The sequence below is a fragment of the Musa acuminata genome, chromosome BXJ2-8, assembly GCF_036884655.1.
Source record: "Musa acuminata AAA Group cultivar baxijiao chromosome BXJ2-8, Cavendish_Baxijiao_AAA, whole genome shotgun sequence".
In the NCBI taxonomy this organism is placed as follows: Eukaryota; Viridiplantae; Streptophyta; class Magnoliopsida; order Zingiberales; family Musaceae; genus Musa; species Musa acuminata.
In genome coordinates, this window is record NC_088345.1 from 7,677,675 (window position 1) to 7,699,598 (window position 21,924).

General features: G+C 37.5%; 3 protein-coding genes across 4 annotated transcripts; 2 read left to right on the top strand and 1 right to left on the bottom strand.

Annotated features, from left to right (window-relative positions):
* The first annotated feature begins 7,445 nt into the window (after positions 1-7,445).
* LOC135618161 (uncharacterized) lies at positions 7,446-10,250 on the top strand. Of its 2 annotated transcripts, none has more exons than XM_065119017.1 (7): positions 7,446-7,684; positions 7,796-7,867; positions 8,674-8,738; positions 9,125-9,272; positions 9,362-9,472; positions 9,548-9,655; positions 9,835-10,250. In XM_065119017.1, exons 1-7 carry the CDS (start codon positions 7,508-7,510, stop codon positions 9,895-9,897), a joined length of 744 nt encoding a protein of 247 aa, XP_064975089.1. In that variant the 5' UTR covers positions 7,446-7,507; the 3' UTR covers positions 9,898-10,250. The 2 variants fall into 2 exon arrangements, with proteins under 2 accessions (XP_064975089.1, XP_064975090.1); XM_065119018.1 differs by having other exon boundaries at positions 7,450-7,684; positions 9,362-9,442.
* A 2,923-nt stretch (positions 10,251-13,173) lies between these two features.
* Positions 13,174-13,977, bottom strand: LOC135619006 (calvin cycle protein CP12-1, chloroplastic-like). Its single transcript, XM_065120534.1, has one exon. It carries the CDS (start codon positions 13,799-13,801, stop codon positions 13,415-13,417), a length of 387 nt encoding a protein of 128 aa, XP_064976606.1. The 5' UTR covers positions 13,802-13,977; the 3' UTR covers positions 13,174-13,414.
* A 781-nt stretch (positions 13,978-14,758) lies between these two features.
* Positions 14,759-21,292, top strand: LOC135618153 (uncharacterized). Its single transcript, XM_065119008.1, has 2 exons — positions 14,759-14,992; positions 20,181-21,292. Exons 1-2 carry the CDS (start codon positions 14,920-14,922, stop codon positions 20,789-20,791), a joined length of 684 nt encoding a protein of 227 aa, XP_064975080.1. The 5' UTR covers positions 14,759-14,919; the 3' UTR covers positions 20,792-21,292.
* Positions 21,293-21,924: the final 632 nt, after the last annotated feature.

Consider the following 21,924-nt stretch of genomic DNA (forward strand, 5'->3'; position numbering starts at 1 on the left):
AGGAGTATTTATATGAGAAGGAGCTGGTCTCGGGTAACCGGAACTGCCCAGTTGCTGGATTTCTCCGGGTCTCTGTACACGAAGATGACCGGTTGTTTTCCCCCGCGACTCAAATGACGACTCACGACACGCATCAAGGACGAAGGAAGTGGCACGTGTGTCAAGCCCGTGGTACATAGTTACCTAGAACGACGGTGTCTCTCTGACCTTTAGATTCACAATCGACGATCCAGATCTTGTATTAGTGTCGGTATTGATTCGTTTGACACAGAACGGATTCGGGTCGAATAATCTCGGATCCGATTAGATTAAATATTATATTTAATATACATTATATCCAATATACTCTTTATTCATTTCTTTCTTTCTTTCTTTTGTTACAATATTATAAAAATAAGTTTCAATAATTGAGAAATGATATTTTAAAGTATGGTATTTTGATACGATCGAGAAAATAATTTTCATTTGACTCTTCACAAGGTGATTTGAAATGAAGATTATTACGCATGCTAATATTAGTTCAACCTTGCAAGAAAAAAGGAAATAATAATGGATGAATGGGCCTTCAGGTTCAGTGCACGATTGGACTTAACCCAATATAAAGCCCAAAAAGGCCCAATTATTGCACACAGTGAAAGGATATAACCGTCATTCTATAAATAGGTATAACAAAAGAGGAGACCTATAAAAGGGTGGCGTCGGCGCCGAGTTCCAAACCCTAGCCTGCTTGAAGAGACGCTGCGCCTTCTCCGCTGCTTTGGTAATAGTCTTCTCCTAGTCTATCTGTTGCACCTTCAATTGATATTTGTCTTGGACATTTGGCTTTCAAAATCGCGTTTTGCTTTGGTAATAGTCTTCTCCTAATCGATCTGTTGCACCTTCAATTGATATTTGTCTTGGACATTTGGCTTTCGAAATCGCGTTTTGGTATTGGATTCTACACGTTTTCGGCTAATTTATCGAACCTTCTTCATTTTTTTGTGGGTTTCAGAAATGGCGAAGTCGAAGAACCACACGGCTCACAATCAGTCTTACAAAGCGCACAAGAACGGGATCAAGAAGCCTCGGAAGCATCGTCACACCTCCACCAAAGGGGTATTGATCTTTCTCGATCTCCTCCCCTCCGGTAACTTAGGTTTGCCTGGATCGTTGGGCTGGTTTTTCCCTGTCGCGGCAGATTATTTGATTGTTGATTGATAGTATGCTTCGTATGGTTCATATAGTCCTCCAAAATGATGTCTTGGTCTCTTTTTACTAAGTTCTTATGTAATCTGATTGTGCTTCGGTAAAGATTTATTCTTATGTGTACATCTTTTCAGTGTTTGGTTTCTCATCCATAGACATGATTTTTCATTTTGCAGATGGATCCAAAGTTTCTGAGGAATCAGAGGTATGCAAGGAAGCATAACAAGAAGGACGGTGCCTCGGGTTCTGAGATGGAGGAGTAGATGATGGAACGAGGAGCCAGTTGGATTTTACGTGGGGAATGTTTTTGTTTTCTTTTGCACTGTTGTTTCAGAATGCTATCAATTAGAATATGTATGAACAAAAATGGGCACTGTTAGATTCGTTTAGCTATTACGTTGAACAACTTATGCAAACTTGTTTCCTGTGACTCAGACAATTATTCTGTTTTATCTGTCATGTTGCAATTTAGATTATTTTCTATGTCTTGTGATGTCATTTTGTGATATCATGTAGGAAGGTTGGACATGTTTTGTGTTTCCTAAATAGTGATATTGATTATTCACTTTCTTATCTAGAAAACAAAAATCAGATAATCTCATCCTCAAATGGTGTAATAGCCTTCTCAATCTTGAATTATTTTTTTGGCATCTCAAGGCATATCGGATTCAGTGTTCTGAATTATTAGATAAAGTTTGATTCACTATTTAAATGTTTGATTGGATATGGAATTCCAGATGTTATGCTTTTGTTTCTCAGTATGATGGTTCTTGTGATTGTAACTTGTACCAAGTTCCTCAAATCATCATGCTGATTTAGGAAATGAGTCTGAGGGCTTTCAACTTGTTGATTTTGTTATGTTCTCTGATTGTTCATTTGTTGGTTTTTGACAAGCTATTTGTTTCAGGTAATACTTGTTTCCAGTCTGATGCATCCATTTTAAGATTTTAATAGGATGATAGATTGTGCTCGATGCTTTCCCGCATGCAGGTTTGTCATGAATGCAAATTTTTAATTCCTATCCCATCTATGTTAAGAATAGTGCTGGCAATATCTGGTTAAGTGGCATATATTCAAAGTTTTCCTATTAATTGAATGCTTATGATTGGCACATCAGTGTGTTTATGGCTACTTTTTATAATAAATGTTTATCTGGCAATATCTAGTTAGGATAAATGTTTGTGACTGGCAATATCTAGTGAAGAGTTTTCACTCTGTTCATGCCCCTCATTAGTATTGATTTCTACTGCTACTTTCAGAATAACAGATAGCATAAAGTAGGGAGGCCTTCCACAAGAGTCTTGTCTGGTAGTTCAGTAGTACAATGGGCACAAGGGCTTCTTGAATAGCTCTACTGATGCTCGAGAGATTTGGTTGTGTACCTTGCATAGCTTTGGAGGTGTCTATACTGGAAATTTTGAGCTGGAGACTTATTTGAGTGGAACATGTTCTTTAGTTTCACAGAGTCACCCAGAATTCATTTGGGGTGGTGTGATGGGACCTGCTTATATGTCCCTCATATGGCCAACTTATGGGGTGTTCTGCAAATTGTTTCCTCTGGAGGCATCACATTAACTATTATGTTCATGTAGCATTCCATCTCTGTGGATGACACAAATGCTATACTCAATGGGAGTTAACATCATTATTCCTTGAACTTTGATGAATTTTTCAACATGTGAATTGATTATCTAAACATCAATTTATGTTTCAATCAAGTTTTATGATGCTTTTTTGTTCTTAATTTTTTGTAGAAAATTGATTTAGTCACAGATTAAGATTTGTGTACTGATTATCTAGCATAAATCCCAGTAGGAAAGCCATACAATATGCATATAGTGATCAGCTCAAGGAAGGTAATTCAACACCCCTAATTCTTTGGAACTGTATTTATTCATCATGTTTGATCAGTTCTTCATAAAGTATATAAATGATAGGAAACACATTCATAGAAGTTTCTGATGTCAAATGATCCAAGTTGATGTTTACATGCTACACAAATTTGTGTGACCCAAATTTTAATCACCAATCGTATAATTTAATTGCGAACCTTCAAGCTTTAACAGTTCACTTGCTAGTCATTGCAAAATTCATTGGATATGAAACACTCTTCCAAGAGAAAGAAGATAATATTTTTGCCTTCGGGTGTATCATCGCAAATATGTAACCTTTTATTTTTCGTAATTGAACTATTACTTCATTTATCACTTTTCTTTTGTCACAGATGTTGTAGCTCATTGGCTTCTAATGACCTCCATATAATTCAGTGTTATTTCTTATGATATTTTCCCTTTCAAAAAAAAAAATGAAAGACGCTGAGATACTGCTATTTTGTTGTCCGAAAACTCAACTTAATTGATAAGATCGAGCGACCAAACAAATATAAATTTATTTAGACCTATAAAAAAAATGACTCAATTGTATTCTCACGTGTGAGATGTGACAATAGTATCCCAAGAACGAATAAAAGACGAGACTAGAGGACGACCCCAATTTTGTCATGTCATTCTCTCTCATCATGGAATCCTGAGAGGCCCAACGAAGAGGATAAGCATTGAAAGACACAACTGAACAGCCCACAGTACAAGCACAAGATAAGAACAGGAGTCATGTTGAGAGGGAGTCATCTGAGGCTTAAGGCCAACCATTTTGTTTGCTTTCCCAGCTGTTTGATCCCTCAGACACCCACCTTCTCTCAGTAGTCGCTTTCAGAGACCTGCATCTCAAGTTTTGCCAGCTGAAGGAATGAACACACAATCTTTGCAGGTCCACAATCCCACATGCTTCCTGCCTTCTCACCATAGCATGAGAACATCTTGTGATCTTTCTTGTGACTGGAGACCAAATCAATATGTCCTTTTCTTCATTTCTTTTCCATGAACAGATACTGGCTGAAGGCTCTGCACGTAATGAACTTACTTTGCTGGAAAGTAAGGTAGGAGTTAACTCCAGATGAACATTCTTTTCAGGTCCCGAGTCCACATGATCTATTACCTCTTCACCATAGCACGAGAGCATCTTCTGATCTCTCTTGTGACTTTGGAACGAACCAAAAAGCATCCAAATCACAGCGTAAACCATAATCTCATCAGCTACATGGCTCCGGGAATCTCACCCTGAAATGTCACTCCTTAGAGTGGACGCAAGTCAGGTGTCGGAAAGCAGATGTTTACAAGGTTGTTTCTTCTTCTTCACTAAAGAAGACAAACCATGGAAAATATGCTTTTGAAGGGAATTGGAACAAATGAGGATATTTATCTAAGCTTTGTTGACTTGAAGGTAAAGACTGCTCCACCAAATCCAAACAACTCATGCAGGTCCAGCACAGATAATAATCGCATTAACTTGGAACAATGTCTCTAAATTGGGGTCCTTTTAAATTTAACATCACCTGTTACATTGTCAATGCTTTCCCTCATGTAAGAGCAGCTCAACAAATGGAAGTTGAATTAAAGGTGTTAATCTTCCTTCTAATATTATAATAAATTGCGGATCTTTGCCGATTAATTCATCTAAAAGCTTCAGTTCATAGATGAGACAATATTTGATGATTTATATTCTTAATATGATTATTGCTAAACCCTTTTTGCAGTGAACCAGATCTGAAAGCTATACTTGCTGCAAAAGAGTGATTATATATAGAGCAAATTAACCCCTTTTTTTCAGTTCAAACTGTCATCAAATATGATATTGATTCTTGGTAGGGAGTTTGGAGAATGGTAAAGGAACGAGGAGATACAGAATAAAAATCACAGTATCCTTTTCTGAGCATTTCAATCCCTTGGCAGCTTGACATGCACATAAGGACATCTATCCATCTCAAGGATTTGAGCTCTGGAGCATAATGGTTGTTCAGTCAGTGTGTGTCTCTTAACTTCACAATGCCCAGTCCTAATCATCTTAACCTCAAAGGATGCTAACTAATCCAAACCTTCAAAAGTCATGTAGACAGTGAGTGGGGTTAAACAATGATAGCATTATCTTAGTTAATTGCACATGTTTTGTCGCGATTATGCCTTTTGATGTATACAACAATTCGATAATGGTGCTTTGCTGGTTTCCACCTAAACTCTCTGCCCAAGACTTGTGGTTTCTTGGTCATGGAAGTCACAGAGACAAACACCAATGAGTTAGCAAATAATCCTGGCTTGGGAGCTGTGCCAGAACGAAGAGATGGACCACTTGAGGATATCTTCTAACATGTACTCAAATTTGTTTCTTCTGTTCCCAAAGGACTGATTGGTACTTTATTCATGTTAAAGTTTCTTGTTTGATGAATAAAGTTCTTGGGTAAACCTATAAACTGGAGAATAATTTGGAAGGTAGTACATTAATGTTGGAGCTGTTCAACAGCAAAAATTCACCATGAAGAAAAGAGAGCTCAAAAGATAAGACTCCTACAAGTTAACATCAAGAGGTTGTCCATGATGGATTGAAGTTTCAAGCAAGAGCAGAATATTTTCTAGTTTTCCCTTTTAAAAGTAGTGAATGCATGTCAGAAGCAATTTCAAATCTTCCAACCATACTCATTGAACATCAATAATGATGGATTGGATAATTGATCTTGTCTGATATCAACAGTGAAGAAAAAGTCATGCATATAGTGGAATTGTCAACGAGAAGCTTCAAGCTTGCTTTGTGTAGTATGCTGAACAGCTCACTGATCTCAGTATGTCTATTGAAAACTATCAAATTATAGCAAACTCTTTAAGAACATGATAGTTGTTAAAAGTTGGATTAGAGAGACATATTAGGTGTTAACTCGTAATCTACAGTTTAATTGTTTATTTATCATGATTATTATCATTATATGAATTTTTTTATGTTGATTAAATATTCTATTCAATAATTATTATGGTTATTTTTTAGTGATCAATACTATAGAATATTTGATGAATATTATTTGTAACTTATACCTTTGAGTTTTATTTTATTAGCAATTACTAAGGTGGCCTAGTAGACTATGGTGTATGAATTATAATAAATATTTTTATAATATTTTTAAATTATATTTTATATTATTATATTAGTTCAATAATCGCTAAAGTGGTTTTGACAAATAACTTTAAATATTATATTAAATAATTAATCATAAATTATATTAAAAATAATATTCATAATTATATATGATAAGTAGGATGATACTGATTTAGATATCTAAATATTTTATGTACTATAGTAATACTATTTTGTAAGAATAATATTAATTATTCATAAATAACTTTAAATGAACACTAAATATATTAATATTTTATCTAAAAGTAAAATATGTATAATATCAATAATTTATCATATTTTAAAAACTTAAAGTATTAATATTACTTTTTATTTTATAGGGATACTTTATTACATATATTTATCATACTTCTAATATCCCTATATTTTCTGTTTCAAATTATTTAAAATCGTTAGAGCATATATAACTCTCATTTAGTGTGTCAAATCAAGTGAGAGAATATTAGATCATATGTCCCTATTTAATTGAATAAGATATATTATAGATTTATTTAGATCTAGATTATAATTATAATTATTAGTCATTAAGAAAAAAAGTCTATGATCCGATATAACCTTTATGATAAAGACACTACTAATTATTTATTTTTGACTTATTACGCTCGTTTATAAATAGATAGAATCTTCTACGAACTCAATATGATAATACAAATATATTTTAGTCTTGTGAAAGATGAAAAGAGAGGAGAAAGAAAATTTAATCTTCAAAATTTTTTTCGTGTAATATCAAAATGCATGCACATCTCATCTTCAATTCATGATTATTGATATTAAGATTTTTCACATAATAATAATAATAATATGATTATAATTTTTATATTTACATAAGTAATTATAAAAGCTTTTTGGTTGAAGTGGTATCTGACTAATCTCTTATGCAATCTCAGTATTTAGATACAATTAGGAAGAAGATAATGGGTCTCCCTCCCGGTGTTTGTTCTGCAGATTTCAAAATAGCCTGCATGTCCATTGCTGTCAAACTTCAAGAACAAGTTCTTATTAATCTAACAGAGCCTGCAGCCACAAGGCTTATTGCGCATTTGCTGTCACAGTCAATGTTTTGCAGGTCCAACATCCATTCCAACTCGTAGACCAAATCCTGCACAGTGCAGAAGGAAAACACTGTCACCCTTGGTTGGTCCGACACTAGCAACACCTTCAGGGACACTTCCGCCATTTCCTTGCAGTGAAATGGCATCCTGTGCCCACCAATTTTGTTTGTCCCTTGCTTAAATAGTTTGAACTGGTGTGTCGTGTGAGAGAAAGAGCGAGGGAGGGAGAGAGAGAGAGAGAGAGAGAAAGAGAGATGGAATTTGGCGTCAGACAAGAAACTAGATTGCTTGTGGACGAGGGATTAGCTGCCGCGTCTTGTGCTTATTTGCCTCCGTTTGCTTCCACATGTCTATGTAAAATATGCCATGAAGAGGAGGAAGAGAGCTCCACCAGCATGGAAACCCCTTGTGCTTGCTCTGGGACTCTGAAGGTAATTGCTTTTAAATGGTTTTTCTCTTCTTGTTAGATTTCCTTGGTGGATTTGGTATGAAGGAAAGCTTTTTATTTTATTGTGATATTGATTTAATGTTCCCCCTTCCAGTTTGCTCACAGAGAGTGCATCCAGAGGTGGTGTGATCAGAAAGGAAGCAATGTTTGTGAAATTTGCCTTCAGGTTAGAGAGAGAAACATGAGTAGTACATGGTTGATACTTTTAAACTGAACTAAACAAGAAAGAATACAGAAACTGGATTATATCTTCTTCAAGGATGAGAAGATAGCTAGGTTTCCTTTGCATTTCTTCCCTGACAAATCTCTTCTCAAAAGTCTCTGTACTAAATTTCTATATCTTATTGCTTCTTTTTTTTTTGCTAATAAGAAGAACCTTGAATTACTAAGAAGAGAGTCTCTACATCTTATACTTATCCAAGCCTAGTTTGCTTATCTTTTTATCCATTTTGTTCTATTTTACAAGTTACTCATCGAAGAAGATCATTGTCAGACTCCATCCATTTGTTTCGGTTCTCCAAATTTCAACAAAAAAGGGCACTTTTTATTTATTTCCTATTCAGGTTTTTGTGCATGGCTAAATGCAATTTTATGATGACCCTGAAACATGGTTATTATCTTCTTCTGACTTCAAAATTACTTCATTCTGTTGAGATCTTTTGCTGACTTCAGAACTACTACATTTTCTATTCTAAAAGTTTGTTAAAGATAATATCATACTCTCCACTTCCTATCTCTTTTGTGGTTGCTGAAGTTTGAAGATTTATGGACTAAGACAGTCTCCATCTTATTCAACTCCATTTTGTTGTCCCACTACTAATAGGAAACTTTACTCCATTTTGTTGTCCTCTTAAATCATTCATCCTGTTTTTTATTTGAGATCAAGTTTCACATAGTTGATGCACATAACAATCAAATTCTCATATATTTTCCTCTTAATCAAAACGTTTTTCTGTTTTAACTCTCTCACAGGTATTTGAACCAGGCTATACTGTTCCTGAAAAGAAGGCCTTGGTGGATGTAGCTGTGACCATCAGGTGCCCTTAGCTCCTTCTCTTCAATCAATTTATGCTAGGAAATTAAAGGCCCACTCTGGCTGCAACATGCTCTTTGATTCTGAATTTTTTTCCCAGATACGGAAATGATCATATGGCTGCCAGCTAACACCCAATTTCTACTAATTGTGGGCCCTAAAAACAGAAGCTAATTTTGTACCTGTGGTGCTTGCAGCATCTGTTGATCCCTCAATATCCAAGTCATGGATACTGTGGAACCTAACATGTTACTCCATTTTAATCTCATGGGCCTAACTGTTAGCTGTCAATCTGATCATTTCTTATTCTCAATACACAGCAATTATATCTAGAATGATATGGTACAATATTTAAACTCTGGTGCTGACAAGATTTAACGATGATACCAGGGAAAGCGTGGAAGCCTCCAGGATTAATTATGATCCAGAAAACCCTGGATCCATCACTGTAACTGATGATGCAGCAGGCCCAGGTTACACTGTGTGTTCCCCTGGATCGCATGGATGTACCTCTTGCTGTCGATCTGTGGCTATCACGGTCAGCAATTTGAATTAGATGTAAACAAGATGATTTATGTATTTGATCTTAGCCTTCTAGTTAATGATGTCTGAAACATATACATGCAGTTCACTATCATGTTGCTGATCAGGCATTTGATTGCTGTCATAATACTTGGGGCTAATCACCACACATTTGGCATCCTCACAGTGAGTGTTGATCTTAGTCTGTGGTCACTGGTATTATTGCTAAGCTACATATTTAGGTTTATTTTGGCACGGTTTACATGTAAATGTGCTGAGAATTTTGTGCAGGTGTTTCTGCTAAGAGCCAGTGGAATTTTACTGCCATTCTATGTAGTAATGTGGTCGATATCAGCAGTTCAACAGGCACAGAAGCAGTATCAGCTGGAGCAACTCCATGTAAGCCATTATAGACATCTCATAGTTAGTATATCATTTTTTTTCAATAAAAACTAGATATTTTGATCTTGCTATAATTTATGATATAGAAAAGAAAACGTAAACAAGAGTTATTATATCATTTTAGATATATCGAATGATCTATGTTTCTGAATTATGTTCTCTTTTTTGTTGAACAGAGGGGAGTTAATTTATCGGTCAATGGAATGGAAGAAGATGAAGTTGAACACAACACAATCTAAATGCATCCATGATTGTCTATGTCCTTTCCATCTGAACACAATACCTCTTGCTTTGTTCCTAAAGAAGAAGATGAGCTTGAACACAACACAATCTACTTGCATTATCAATGTCCTTTCCATCTGAAACCAGCAATTTATATTACTATAGAAGGACCAACACATTGGCTATGATTCTGATACTTTTTCTTGCTTTGTTCCACATGAGCGACGGCTAGATCAGTGGAATAACTTCTTCGTTTGGGTATATGTGTTTCATGAGCACCCCAATGTCTTCAATGTAGAACCATAAAATGTACTTTTGTACATATAAGAAAATGTTATTTAGCTGTGATTTTTCAGCTATGGCACCTGCACACTTCTTGGTGATGCTTTGGTACAAATTTTACTGCTTTAATTAGGACATTTCTCAAGCAAAGAGCATCGAAAAATTGATTTCAATTAAGAACAGATATCAGAGCTTCCACTGGTGTAATCTTCTGCATATCTAGACATACATACAGATTTCTCAATGGTGAGATTGAGAACAGATGTTTTGCTGTCTTTCTTTCTGTCCAAAATTACTAATTAGGAATTGGATTTTGAATAGGATTTGAGATGAGGATAAAGGGAAGAAAATCCATTCACGTTAAAGGGCTTATGACACAGAGCAAAAAGCAAAAAAATATTTCTATAGAGATTTTGATGATTTTTATTACAATTTATATAGTTTAAATCATTTTCTAAAAGACTTAATGATTTTTAGCGTATAAGTGACGGGAGTATTAAAAATATCATCATATAGCTTTAACTTTGTGGAAATTGTCATCTAATTAAAATCTTGATTATAATTTAGCGGAAACACAGTTTAGGGTTTTGCGGTAATAGAGCTGGTGGCTCCGATTTGTGCGCGAATGGGCGTGCTCAAACGGGTGAATCCTGGCTGGACTCGGGCAGCAGAGCTGCACCATATGGGGCAGACGAGTCGTGCGACCCGGTCCGACCCAAACCTTTTCTCTATTGGTTTGGGTCGAAAACACGGGCCCAACCGCACTCACTCCCGGCTTCTCTCTATTGGCCTCACACGGTGGCACGACGACGCCGCGGGCCTCCGTCGCCTGCACGCCTCCGCCCATCTCCACTCTCCCGCTCGGCCCATTAAGGTCATGAGTCCCTCCTCCACTCCCTCCTTCCTGCTCCCCGTACCGGGCCACGTCCCCAGCGCCTCGTTCCGCCGGTCGGTGGAGCATCGACGCCACGCCGGAGGCAATAGCCTCCGCCCAGTCAAGGGCAAGGCAGGAGCAGGGGATGGCCAAGGAGGCCAAGCTGTGGATCGGGCCTGTTCGAGGATCGCCTAAGCGAGCTCGTCTCCTTGGGTAAGGCGCTCTACAAGACTGGTCTCATCGTCTACGGACTAATCTTTTTGCTGCACCACTTAACCATAAATTTCGGGAAGCAGATCATGTCAGAACATGATCTGTTCACAGAGAACGTTACTAGAATATTCTCGGAGAATATCTCCTGCCTCTTCATGACCATTGAATCTAAGCAAGATTCCCAGTCAAATCCGGCAAGTGTTCGATGGTGGTGTTCTAGGAGATTTCAAGAGATGCTTTCCCAGCTATCGATAGTCGGCAGCTTGAACACGCTTTCTCGAGGCGACAGCTCGACTCCTCCAACCATGGCGCTCCAGCACACAAGACCACCGCATCTGGTTGTCCCACGTGAAGTCATCGCCCACGTCGAGAACCAAATGAACTCGTTCCACGACACCCGTGCCTTCATCTACAAATAGCCCATTTCAAAGCTGTGATGACCTTTCATTCGTTCGGTTGATCGACTCCAGCTAAGTGTTCTTCTTCATCTCTCTCTGCTTTCCTGTTTTCAAGAGTTAGGGCCTATCTTTGGTTTCTGTACCGTTAATCTGTGGCTGGACCCTTGTTAGGATACAAATCCAGCGTCAAAATCTGATCTTTCGAGGTTGGTTTTGGCTTTTAGGTTGATGATCTTCATCCTCAATCCCCAAAATCTGGTCTTTGGGATCCACCTTTCCGTTTAGAGAGATTACTCTTCTCAAAATCTGTTCCTTGGTCTTCACGTTTGATCTTAAAGAGCGTCGATGATCTTAATTCTGTGGTCTCTAAGTCTGTCGAAAACCGGTTTCTAGCCTTCATGGATCTAGCTACTCTCAGCATCTGCTTCCTCCACTCCTTCTCGGTGGTCCTCCTTTACTGGTCCTATGTGATCTCATGAACTAAAAACCTCACTTCTTGATTGCTTCGTTCAATCCAATTTTGATTAGTTTAGAATCAGAGAACCACCCAGCCAAAGTGGATGTCTTCCTTGACGAACGACGAGAGGAAGAGGAAGAGGATGCTCTCGAACAGGGAGTCCGCGAGGAGGTCTAGGATGAGGAAGCAGCAGCGTTTGGATGATCTGATGAACCTCGCGGCGCAGCTCAAGCACCAAAACAGTCAGATCAACGCGCAGATCAATCTGGCGACGCAGCAGTACATCACAGTGGAATCAGAGAACGCCATCTTAAGAGCTCAGCTACATGAATTGGCTGAGAGGCTGCACTCTGTGAACTCGGTGCTCCGCATGGTTGAGGAGGTCAGTGGGATGGCATGGACATACCAGAGATACCAATCCCTCTTCTGAAGCCATGGCAGCTTCCTTCCACATCACAGCCGATCATGGCCAATGGCGACATTTTCCAGTTCTGAGCCATCATTGTTGTGCAAAGAAAGGTCTATCCGATGCTTATGTTTTCGTTTTTCCGAGTCGTATTTAGATTAGTGTGGTTGTTTGTGTTTGAGTCAGTATGTGCTACATGGCTGTGTGCTTATTGTAACATTACCTTGCAGTAAATGTTCAATAGTTTATTGGATTAGATAGCCAAATCAAGGCAGGCATCAAGCGCTAATAATCATGTTGATCATTCTTTTGCACCTGAAATGTAGTACCAATTACTGTCAACTTCGATTTCTTATGCATAAATCTATGATTGGCAATTGTAAATGCTTTCTATCTGTAGATGTACTTCAAATATGGCAATTTTTATTTCACCTTCCCCCTCTTGTAGTAAAGCTGTTGCAAGCTAGGACTGGTTACTGAAATGTATCATTCATGAACAGCTCAAGATTGCCTTTGATGTTTTGTTTCTTGTAGAATAGAAGTTGAGCTGTGAGACTCATCCTTACGTATGAACTTAGAAGGTTGAGTTATAGATGACAGCATAAAGCGATAAACTTTTAAAGCTTGATCAATTAACAAGCAAATCTGAGCTTGTATCGAATATCTAGGAAGCCTGAACATCGTTAGATCTGGTGAAGACAGAAAACACAATATATTGTGTGTGGAAAATACCCTATCGATTCCCACAAAGATGATTGATCGATGTTTCTCCAATAGATAAGAACACCAATTTATCTTAATCATTAAACAAACATGCAAGTGTATAGAGATAATACACTGTTTCTGCATGCACTCTGCAGTCGAACAGTGCATGCAATCACTTCTGCATGCTTGTCTCGGGCCTTCAGTTGTCGTAGGTGCGGCACTCGTCGGTCTCGGGGTTGTCCTTGCAGTAGTTCTCGAGGGGGTCGGAGTTGGCCTTGAGCTTGTCCCGGGCGTGGCTGGCCGCCGCGCTGAGCTCCTCCACCTCGTCCCACGCGGCCGCGCACTCCCCGCTCACCGCGTCGCCCGAGCACTCATCCTCCGCCTTCTTGATGCTCTCCGATACCTTGTCGGAGATGTCGGGCGGAGTCGACGGGGCGCTCGCGGCGAGCACCGCGCGGCGCCGGCCACCGAGAAGCGGGAGGAGCATCGCATGAGGCCGCTGCGGCCTGGGGAGTTGTGCCTTCGTGGAGACCGCCCCTGTGGTGGAAAGTCTCACGCTGGAAGCAGCTGTTGCCGCCATGAGCATGCACCACCTCTTGCAGTTGGTCCCGATGATAGTAGTGTAGCAAAACCAAGATATGCTGCAGTGCCAGAAGGGAAGAATTAGACTGGTCTTATAGGCATTGGAGAACACTTATCTCTTATCTTCTTCAAGCCAATTGGAGGGCTCTAAATCCACAGGCTTGTAGATATTTACTACAATTTGGAGTGGTGTAGCATGGACAAGTATTGGGTGCTATACTGGTGGCAGATCAACATTTCTGATATTTTCTCATTGTTAGGACTTCAAAAGAGACAACTGCACCTCATGGTTTAGCAGCTCTCTTCCATTTAGTGTCTACTTCACAACAGGAAGAAAAGAAAAAGAGAAGAACTGGCGGTGGTGCTGACCTTGTTTGTCACTCTCATCAATCCAATCAGCTATCTAAATATCCTTGATATTATTTGAAGCTGTTCTGTCATTCAAAAGAACCAGTGTGATTAAAGGAAAATTGAGAGAGACAGATAAAAATTATTGGTAAAGAAAAGCTAGCAAATCAAAATAAATAATTATATCTTGATATAATTTTTCCTCGAAGAAAGTTACCTGACGTATGATTGGCGGTACTTGTGGGGCTCGAGTGGGGCCAGCCTGAAGGCCCACGTTGTCCTCCTATTAACAGTTAGGTAAACGTCTTCGGGAACGCATTCTGCCGTGGCAAAAGTCGGTGAATACCGATTGCAGAAACTCACGTCACGGTCCCACTCGGTCTACGGTTCACCTCCAATCACAAACAGGGTTGGTGTGAGGGTAAACAACTTGCTCGTGTGCATTGGACGCGCCTCGCGCTTCCAGGGGAGCACAACCTTCCTTGGACCATCGGGGTTGGGTCCCACACCATGAATTGGGATCCACGCCTTAGTGACCAAAGGGAGGACACCTTTCTGTGTTTGGTGACTAGGCGTAGGTGCTTGCAATGCAACCACTTATTTTACGGCTCACTGGGATCCAAATCTTCTTGAATTGGAGGGGTAGACCGGCGGTTCGTTCTCTTTCCCTCTCCTCCCGGAGGAAGAACGGAGGTTCGTTTTCTTTACCTCTCTTCCCGTGAGCTTAACACACTCGGAGAGAGTCGGGGCAGGGTTTTCTCTCGCCTGGGGAAGATGATGGATCTCCAGAAGCGGCGTGTGCAGCTCCTGCTCTTCATCTTCGGTCTAATAGTTCTTAGCATGACAGGTTCGCATTGGTTCGATCTTTTCACTTCACGTCTCCCCTAGTTTTCCTTCTTTTCGGATTGTTTCTTAATTTTCGATTCTGTTTCTCTTGTTTCTTTTTGATCGGAGTTATGGTTTGGGTTTGGGAAATCGTGGTCACTGGCGCTGATTATGCCATTGTGGACGAATAAAAATAAGATTTTGTAGACTTAGTATTTGATAATGGTTTACTTTTAGGGTTTGGGAATACCGTCGGGCCGCAATTCTGGGATAACCGAGGTGCACCATAACGGAACCAAAAGATTTCATGAATGTAGTGTCAATATAGCAATTTCCTATTGTAAATGCAATGATGTCATCGAGTAGAGTTTCCAATAAAAGCAGATCAAATCAATGATCAATTGGATGAGAAGGTGCAGCATATGTTCTCGTTTCTAGAATGAATACAGCAGTACAATTCAAGATGTGTTTATTGCTCCTATGAGATCACAGGCAACTACTGAGATTATTGGCCACCAGAAGCTGTTTTGCTGAATGTGATATTTTGTTTTATATGAATAGTATTGGTGCAGATCAGGGGCTGGCTTCTTTGTATTTGTACTTGCCACACCTCTATTTTCTTGAGTCCATACCTACCCTCATACTGTCTAATTACAGGGATACTTCTCCACAGCTTGCAGTGCACCATCATAGAAAAGGGGATGGGGAAGGGACTGGGAGAAAGAGAAAGTGGGAGGGAGGGACTAGGGTATATTCAGTGAGGTTAATCAGGGGAGGAAAGAGAGAGAGAGAGAGAGAGAGAGAGAGAGAGAGAGAGAGAGAGAGAGAGAGAGAGAGAGAGAGAGAGAGAACCCATGGGTGACACTACAGGCTTGTTTGACAACCATGTTGATGTCCTCTGTCTGTTGCATTTGAGGAAAATTGTGGTTTTATCAGCAAACTGTGAGGCGGTTAAGAATGGTATTGATCATCAATGCCTTTGGAGTTACTATACTAGTTGGTGGTGACAGGGAGGTCATTAAAGGGTAAAAAAAAATCTCCCACTTGAAGGGGGGAAAGCAAGAAGGAGGACAAGAAATAGAGAGGAAATTGTGGCATAGGAGGCACCTGGGGGGCATGTTCAGCCTTTCAAAAAGATATATTATGCCATCAGTAAAGTTACATGACTTGAGTTTCTATGGGTCTCAATTTGGATTGATGGGGATGTGTTAAGAGCAGCCTACTTCTATCAAGAACTCACTCTGAGTTTCAGTTTCGGCATTACTGCTACTATTAATTGACCAAAACCACCAATATTGATCCCATCACATTTTTTCCTCAGATTTCTAATGAATTATGTCAGCAATTTTTGTCATATTGAATTAAAATGATTGAGACTGTTAATCTCAGAATAATGGAATTGCCAACATTATACAATTACTGAAAATGATAAATATTAAAGTTTTTTGATAGGGTCCTGATCTAAACAGAAATTAATCCTAAAACTGTTTGCAAGGAAACAATTATCTTTTACCTTTGCTCCTCTGTTATTAAACTAGTCCTATAGTGGCATGGAGAGGCTCATCTTATAGCTTCAGTTAACTGATTGCATCCTCTAAAACTGCCTTCATGCAGCTTTTCAAGTCAACCACTATGATGCATAGTTGACCATTTCTCAGACCCTAATACAGAAAATTCTGCTTTCTGTCCAATCTTCGGTATCCTTCTTGTGGTCTAGGAGAGCCATAAGATAGCACAGTGGTTTTTTTTTTTTTTTTGCGTTTTTTCCTCTGTCTCTACCCTTTCTCAGCTTCTTCTCTCAATTTAGTTAGATAGCATATTTGGTTTGTTGATCTAGGCTGGTGTTAACAATCAAACATTAAGCATTTAAGTCTGTTCAGACACTTGGAAGAAAAACAATCATATACTTTGCTTTCAACTTTAGTACTTCCTTACAATTTTGTGCTCAAAAGTCCCCTAAAGTACTTTTTGTGATTACATTGTAGTGCTTGAAGTAATAGACACAGGAAGTGTTTTAGGCTTCATTCTGGTTTGACCTGTCAAATTTAAAGCGAAACTATAAAGTATAAACAGAAGGTTCGGGGTTGACCTTCACATAAAATCTTTATTGGCTAAGATGTCAAGTCTAGTTATACAAAGATTAATAAGTTGGCAACGCATGGAACTGAGTAGATCTTCGTTTTCTGGGAATTCATGTTTATAAGTTGTAGCACTAAATGATTTGGCAAGTCCTCAATTCTCATGTCAACACTGCTTGAGCAATTAGATGAGGTGGCCTGCATCTGGATAATTCACATTGCTGTGGAAAAACTGAGCCATTGCCACTTTCATAGCTTGTGTGGATTTTTCAAGCACTTTGCCCAACAGATCTCTGTTATTTGCTTATGTTTGGTTTTTATTGAAAGGAGATATGCTATTCTGAAATTCTATAACACTTAAAGAAAATCTTCAAAGAGTGAACCTGATCCTCAAAAGAAAGAGAATGTTATTCTCTGTTAACATGTGGGCTAGTTTCACACCATCCTCTAGATCAATATATTACTAAGGACCAATGTTTTTTGTGAATTCTGATGGAGAGATCACTAATGATCAAGGTTTTGTGTGAATTCTGATGGGGAGAATTAGATGAAATTTGTGTACTAAATGTTGGCTGGACTTCTGAAGGCAGTCTTTGATTGATCAAGTATTTAAGAGAATCAAGTGATGTAACTTGAGCCTTATCGGCAATCGATCTAGACTAGAGGATGCTTAAGTCTTTCTTTCAGATCAACGTATGAGCATAAAAATAATGTTCAAGTTTGATCATCTAGTTTGGAGGGAGCTTAATGGATCCTGACAACAAATGGTAGAAAATATGCTTATAGGAGAATTAATTCAATGCTTAGTATAGTCATGCAAAATGTTGTCTGGATTTTATGATTCAACGACTTGAACTTAAGTGGTTCTTAATAATCTTGAGTAAAATCATAACAAATAAGCTTGTAGCCTTTTATCGAATGTAAAAATATTATGATGGTAAGATCCAACTTGACTCTTTTGTTCATGTATTAATTATTTAAAAAAATAGATAATTAACATTTAATGATATAATGAAATTGAAGTTAATTTAGACTTTAAATTTGACATATTTTCATTTTTTTGGCGCAATAGGGTATTATATTGATTCACTAAAAATACTTTTGATTAAAGAAAGTAAGAAACTGCAATATTTGTTTCTTGAAGAGGTTAGAGTGTGCACAAGGAAGGTGCCTGAAATTTTGTTTTCTTTTGTTTTATTGTTTTCCTTCTTAGTTCTTTGGAGAAAGCAATGCTTTCTTATTCTCCATTCATCTAATTTTCAGCTAACTCTTATTTCCCTTTGTTTTTAATTTCTTTAATGATTTAGCTTTTAAAAGATAGAGAAATCTAGTGATTTACAATTCACTAGATTTCCCTTTGTTTTTAATTTCTTTAATGATTTAGCTTTTAAAAGATAGAGAAATCTAGTGATTTACAATTCAACTCACAAACTGATCTAACCTGAGATCTTCTACATTCCATGGTGCAATTTTGATCATTGACAACATAGCCCATGCTCGTGCCTACATGTGGTGTACTCAACTTTGTAGTGCATTTATTTTCAGGTATAAAGAATAATGGTCATATAGAAAAGCTATAAACCTATTGAAAAGGGTCTTTCTTGAAAAGTAATGCTGGATCCTTTAACTCTGTTTGGATTTTGCCAATTGGTAATAAGCTTTTTTTTTTTAACACCACCAATGTCAGTTAGTACAACTAAAAAAGTTATTAGTATAGCAAAATATAAAGCTTATGATAATTTTTTAATAAATTAGGTATTAAAGATGATCAAAGAGATATATATCAAATTGCTAAAATTAAGAAAAGAAAGTGTAAAGATTTAGAAAATATTAGATGTATTAAAGTTGAAAATCGAATAATACTTGTTAATGATAACGAGATTAAAGAAAGATGAAAAAAATTATTTTTTATAAATTATTTAATGAATATTTCTCACGGGACTTAAATTTAACGATAAATAATAGTGGTAGATTTAAAAAACATAGATTTATTCATAAAATTAAAGTTAATTAAGGAAAATACGTATTAAAGAAGATAAAAATAGCTAAGAGTGTGGGGCCCGATGGTTTTTTTTTAGGTCTGGAAAAGTTTAGGGGACAAGAGAGTAGCATAGTAAATTAGCTTATTTAATAAAATCATGAGATTCGGAAGGAAGCCTGATGAATGTTAAAAGAGTTTTTTAGTGCTAATTTATAAAAATAAAGATGATATATAAAATCATTCAAATTATAGAGGAATTAAAATTAAGAGTCATACTATGAAACCTTGGAAATATGTTATTGAAAGTAGGATTAGGCTTGAAACAAATATCTCTAAAATCACTTTGGTTTTATGCTTGGAAAATCAACCATAATGTTATTTATTTATTAAGATAATTAATGAAAAAGTATCGGGAGAAAAAGAAGATCCGTATAGGTTTTTATTGACTTAGAGAAACCCTATGATAGGGTTTCTAGAGATTTATTATGGTGGGTTTTAGAAAAAAAATGTGTATCCACTAATTATATTGATGTTATTAAATATATGTATAATAATGTAGTTATTAGTTATAGAACTATAGAAAGTGTATCTAATGAGTTTCTTATTAGCATAGAATTACACCAAGGATCCGCATTAAGTTCCCACCATTTCACATTGATAATGGATGAACTTTCTGGTCACTTATATGATAGACCTCCATGATGTATGTTATTTGTTATGACATTGTATTAGTTGATGAGAGCCTAAGTGAAATTAATTATAAACTTGAGCTATGGAGGTAAACCTTAGAAATTAAAGGTTATAGATTAAGTAGAACTAAAACTAAATATATAAAATGTAATATTGGTGATTTATTGTTCCGTAAAAGTTTTAGGTATCTTGGATCAATTATTCAATTAGATTGTTCTGTGTAAGTTATTGCTCCAATCGACCACCTTGTCATGACCGTAAAACCATTTACTAAAATGCTATATTTCTTATCCTTGTAGATCTACATCCATTATTGAGACCATCATCTCTTTTTTATATATGCTGCTAACTTAGAAAACTATAATATTTTTTCATAAAATGCACCATTTATCTTATGCTTCATTGTGATTACATATTTTATAAGTTTGTCCCCTTTTTCAATTATTCTACTGCCATTGCAGCTGAAAAATTCAGGGAATTAGTCGGAGAAGAAGCTGCATCCAAAAGTGGGAAGTTCACGTTCATGAACTGTTTTGACATGAGATCTGGAAGTCTTGCCTGTGTGAGCAAAGAGGGGGTTAAGCTGTATGTATACAACATCCGGAATGCACATGTGGAAAGAGTAAGGCAGCGAGCTACCGAGATTGCTCTGAGTGAGGCATTGACAGGGGGTGTGAGTACCAGCGTGGCTGTAAAGCAGGCACAGAAAGCTGGAGCAAAAGCTGCAAAGGCAGCTTCCAGGCAGGCCAAGCGCATTTTAGGTCCAATCATATCATCAGGGTGGGATTTCTTTGAAGCCTTATACTTTGAGGGAACCATGACAGAGGGTTTCCTCAGAGGAGCTGGCACGTCATTTGGGACCTATGCAGGAGGATACTTTGGAGAGCAGAGAATGGGAAGATTTGGTTATCTTATGGGAAGCCAACTTGGTAGCTGGGTCGGAGGAAGAATGGGCCTGATGGTATATGATATTTTAAATGGAATGGATTACTTGTTACACGTTGTTCGACCGGAAGAAGAAACTAGTTCTTCTACTGATACTTGGGACTCTGGATCAGAAGATGCATATTAACTCGGCAGAAAATTTCTAGTGTGAGAATCCTAGTGAGCAAACTGGTGTTACAAAACTCCCACTGAAGCTTCCGAGGGCTGGACACACTTTTGAAACAATTACTTCAGCTGGATTCTGATACAGAGTCATGTGTATAACTATTGTTCCCTCGTATTCCGTGTATAATTGGTTTTGGAGTGTCCCTTCCTTGCGGTGGAACAGACGATCAATTGCAGCATGAGTTGAGTGACAGGTAAAAAATGCATGGCATTATTGGTTGAGGGGTTGATGGAGTCTGGTGTTTTCCTATTGCTATTCGAATTAAATTTATCAAAGCTGGTGACAGTTTTGACAAGAAATTTTTTGATGGATGAAGTTTATTTTCGTTTCATCTCTTTGTATAAACATCTGTTTGTGGACTGTACTTCCCATGCATCAAATACCTGTTGATAAGTAAGTGAAAGAGTTTGTTTTGATTCAACCAAGGATTCTAATGATTAGAATAACCAGTTATTTATGCTACTCTTATCTCCCTTTCCATCATGATTTTGGTCCTAACAATTCTTCTTCATCTTATGTTCTTGCGAGGAGAAACATAATCTATAAATCAACACTAATCATAATAAAAAAGAATCAATTAAAAATTTACATGATTTGATACTTTTACCTTTGCCCATGAAAAAATTCATGTGATATTAATTAACATTTTTCCTGAAAAGCTGTCAAAAAAGATGTAAAATTGAAAATTTAATTAACAATTAAAATTCATGTGAAATTAATTCATTAGATTTTCAGTTTTCGATTATATATTTTATGCTTCCTTTTATTCTCTAATACATAAATACCTCTTAAAATTGTCTCATTCCTCGATTATCTGTCTCTTTTCCGATATCTATCCTGTCATAGTCTTATCGTCTCATCGTCTCTTTTCCCTCCACGATATCTTGCGACTCTCTTTGCCCTCCATGATATCTTGCTTTGCCCTCCACGATATCTTGCGACTTCAATCGCATCATAACCGTGATGAGAAAATACCACAAATTGTACAAAAAAAAACACCAATTGTTAAAAACTAAACATTAAAGATATCTTTTTAGGAATAGTTAAAAAAGAGAAACATTTCCATGAAAACTACATTCAACTGAGGCCAACAT

Coding starts and splice junctions, on each gene's coding strand:
- LOC135618153 (XM_065119008.1), top strand. CDS start 14,920: ATGATGGATCTCCAGAAGCGGCGTGTGCAGCTCCTGCTCTTCATCTTC. Junction 14,993..20,180: donor AATAGTTCTTAGCATGACAG/GTTCGCATTGGT, acceptor CTGCCATTGCAG/CTGAAAAATTCAGGGAATTA.
- LOC135618161 (XM_065119017.1), top strand. CDS start 7,508: ATGGAATTTGGCGTCAGACAAGAAACTAGATTGCTTGTGGACGAGGGA. Junction 7,685..7,795: donor CTTGCTCTGGGACTCTGAAG/GTAATTGCTTTT, acceptor TCCCCCTTCCAG/TTTGCTCACAGAGAGTGCAT. Junction 9,273..9,361: donor GTCGATCTGTGGCTATCACG/GTCAGCAATTTG, acceptor ATATACATGCAG/TTCACTATCATGTTGCTGAT.
- LOC135619006 (XM_065120534.1), bottom strand. CDS start 13,801: ATGCTCATGGCGGCAACAGCTGCTTCCAGCGTGAGACTTTCCACCACA.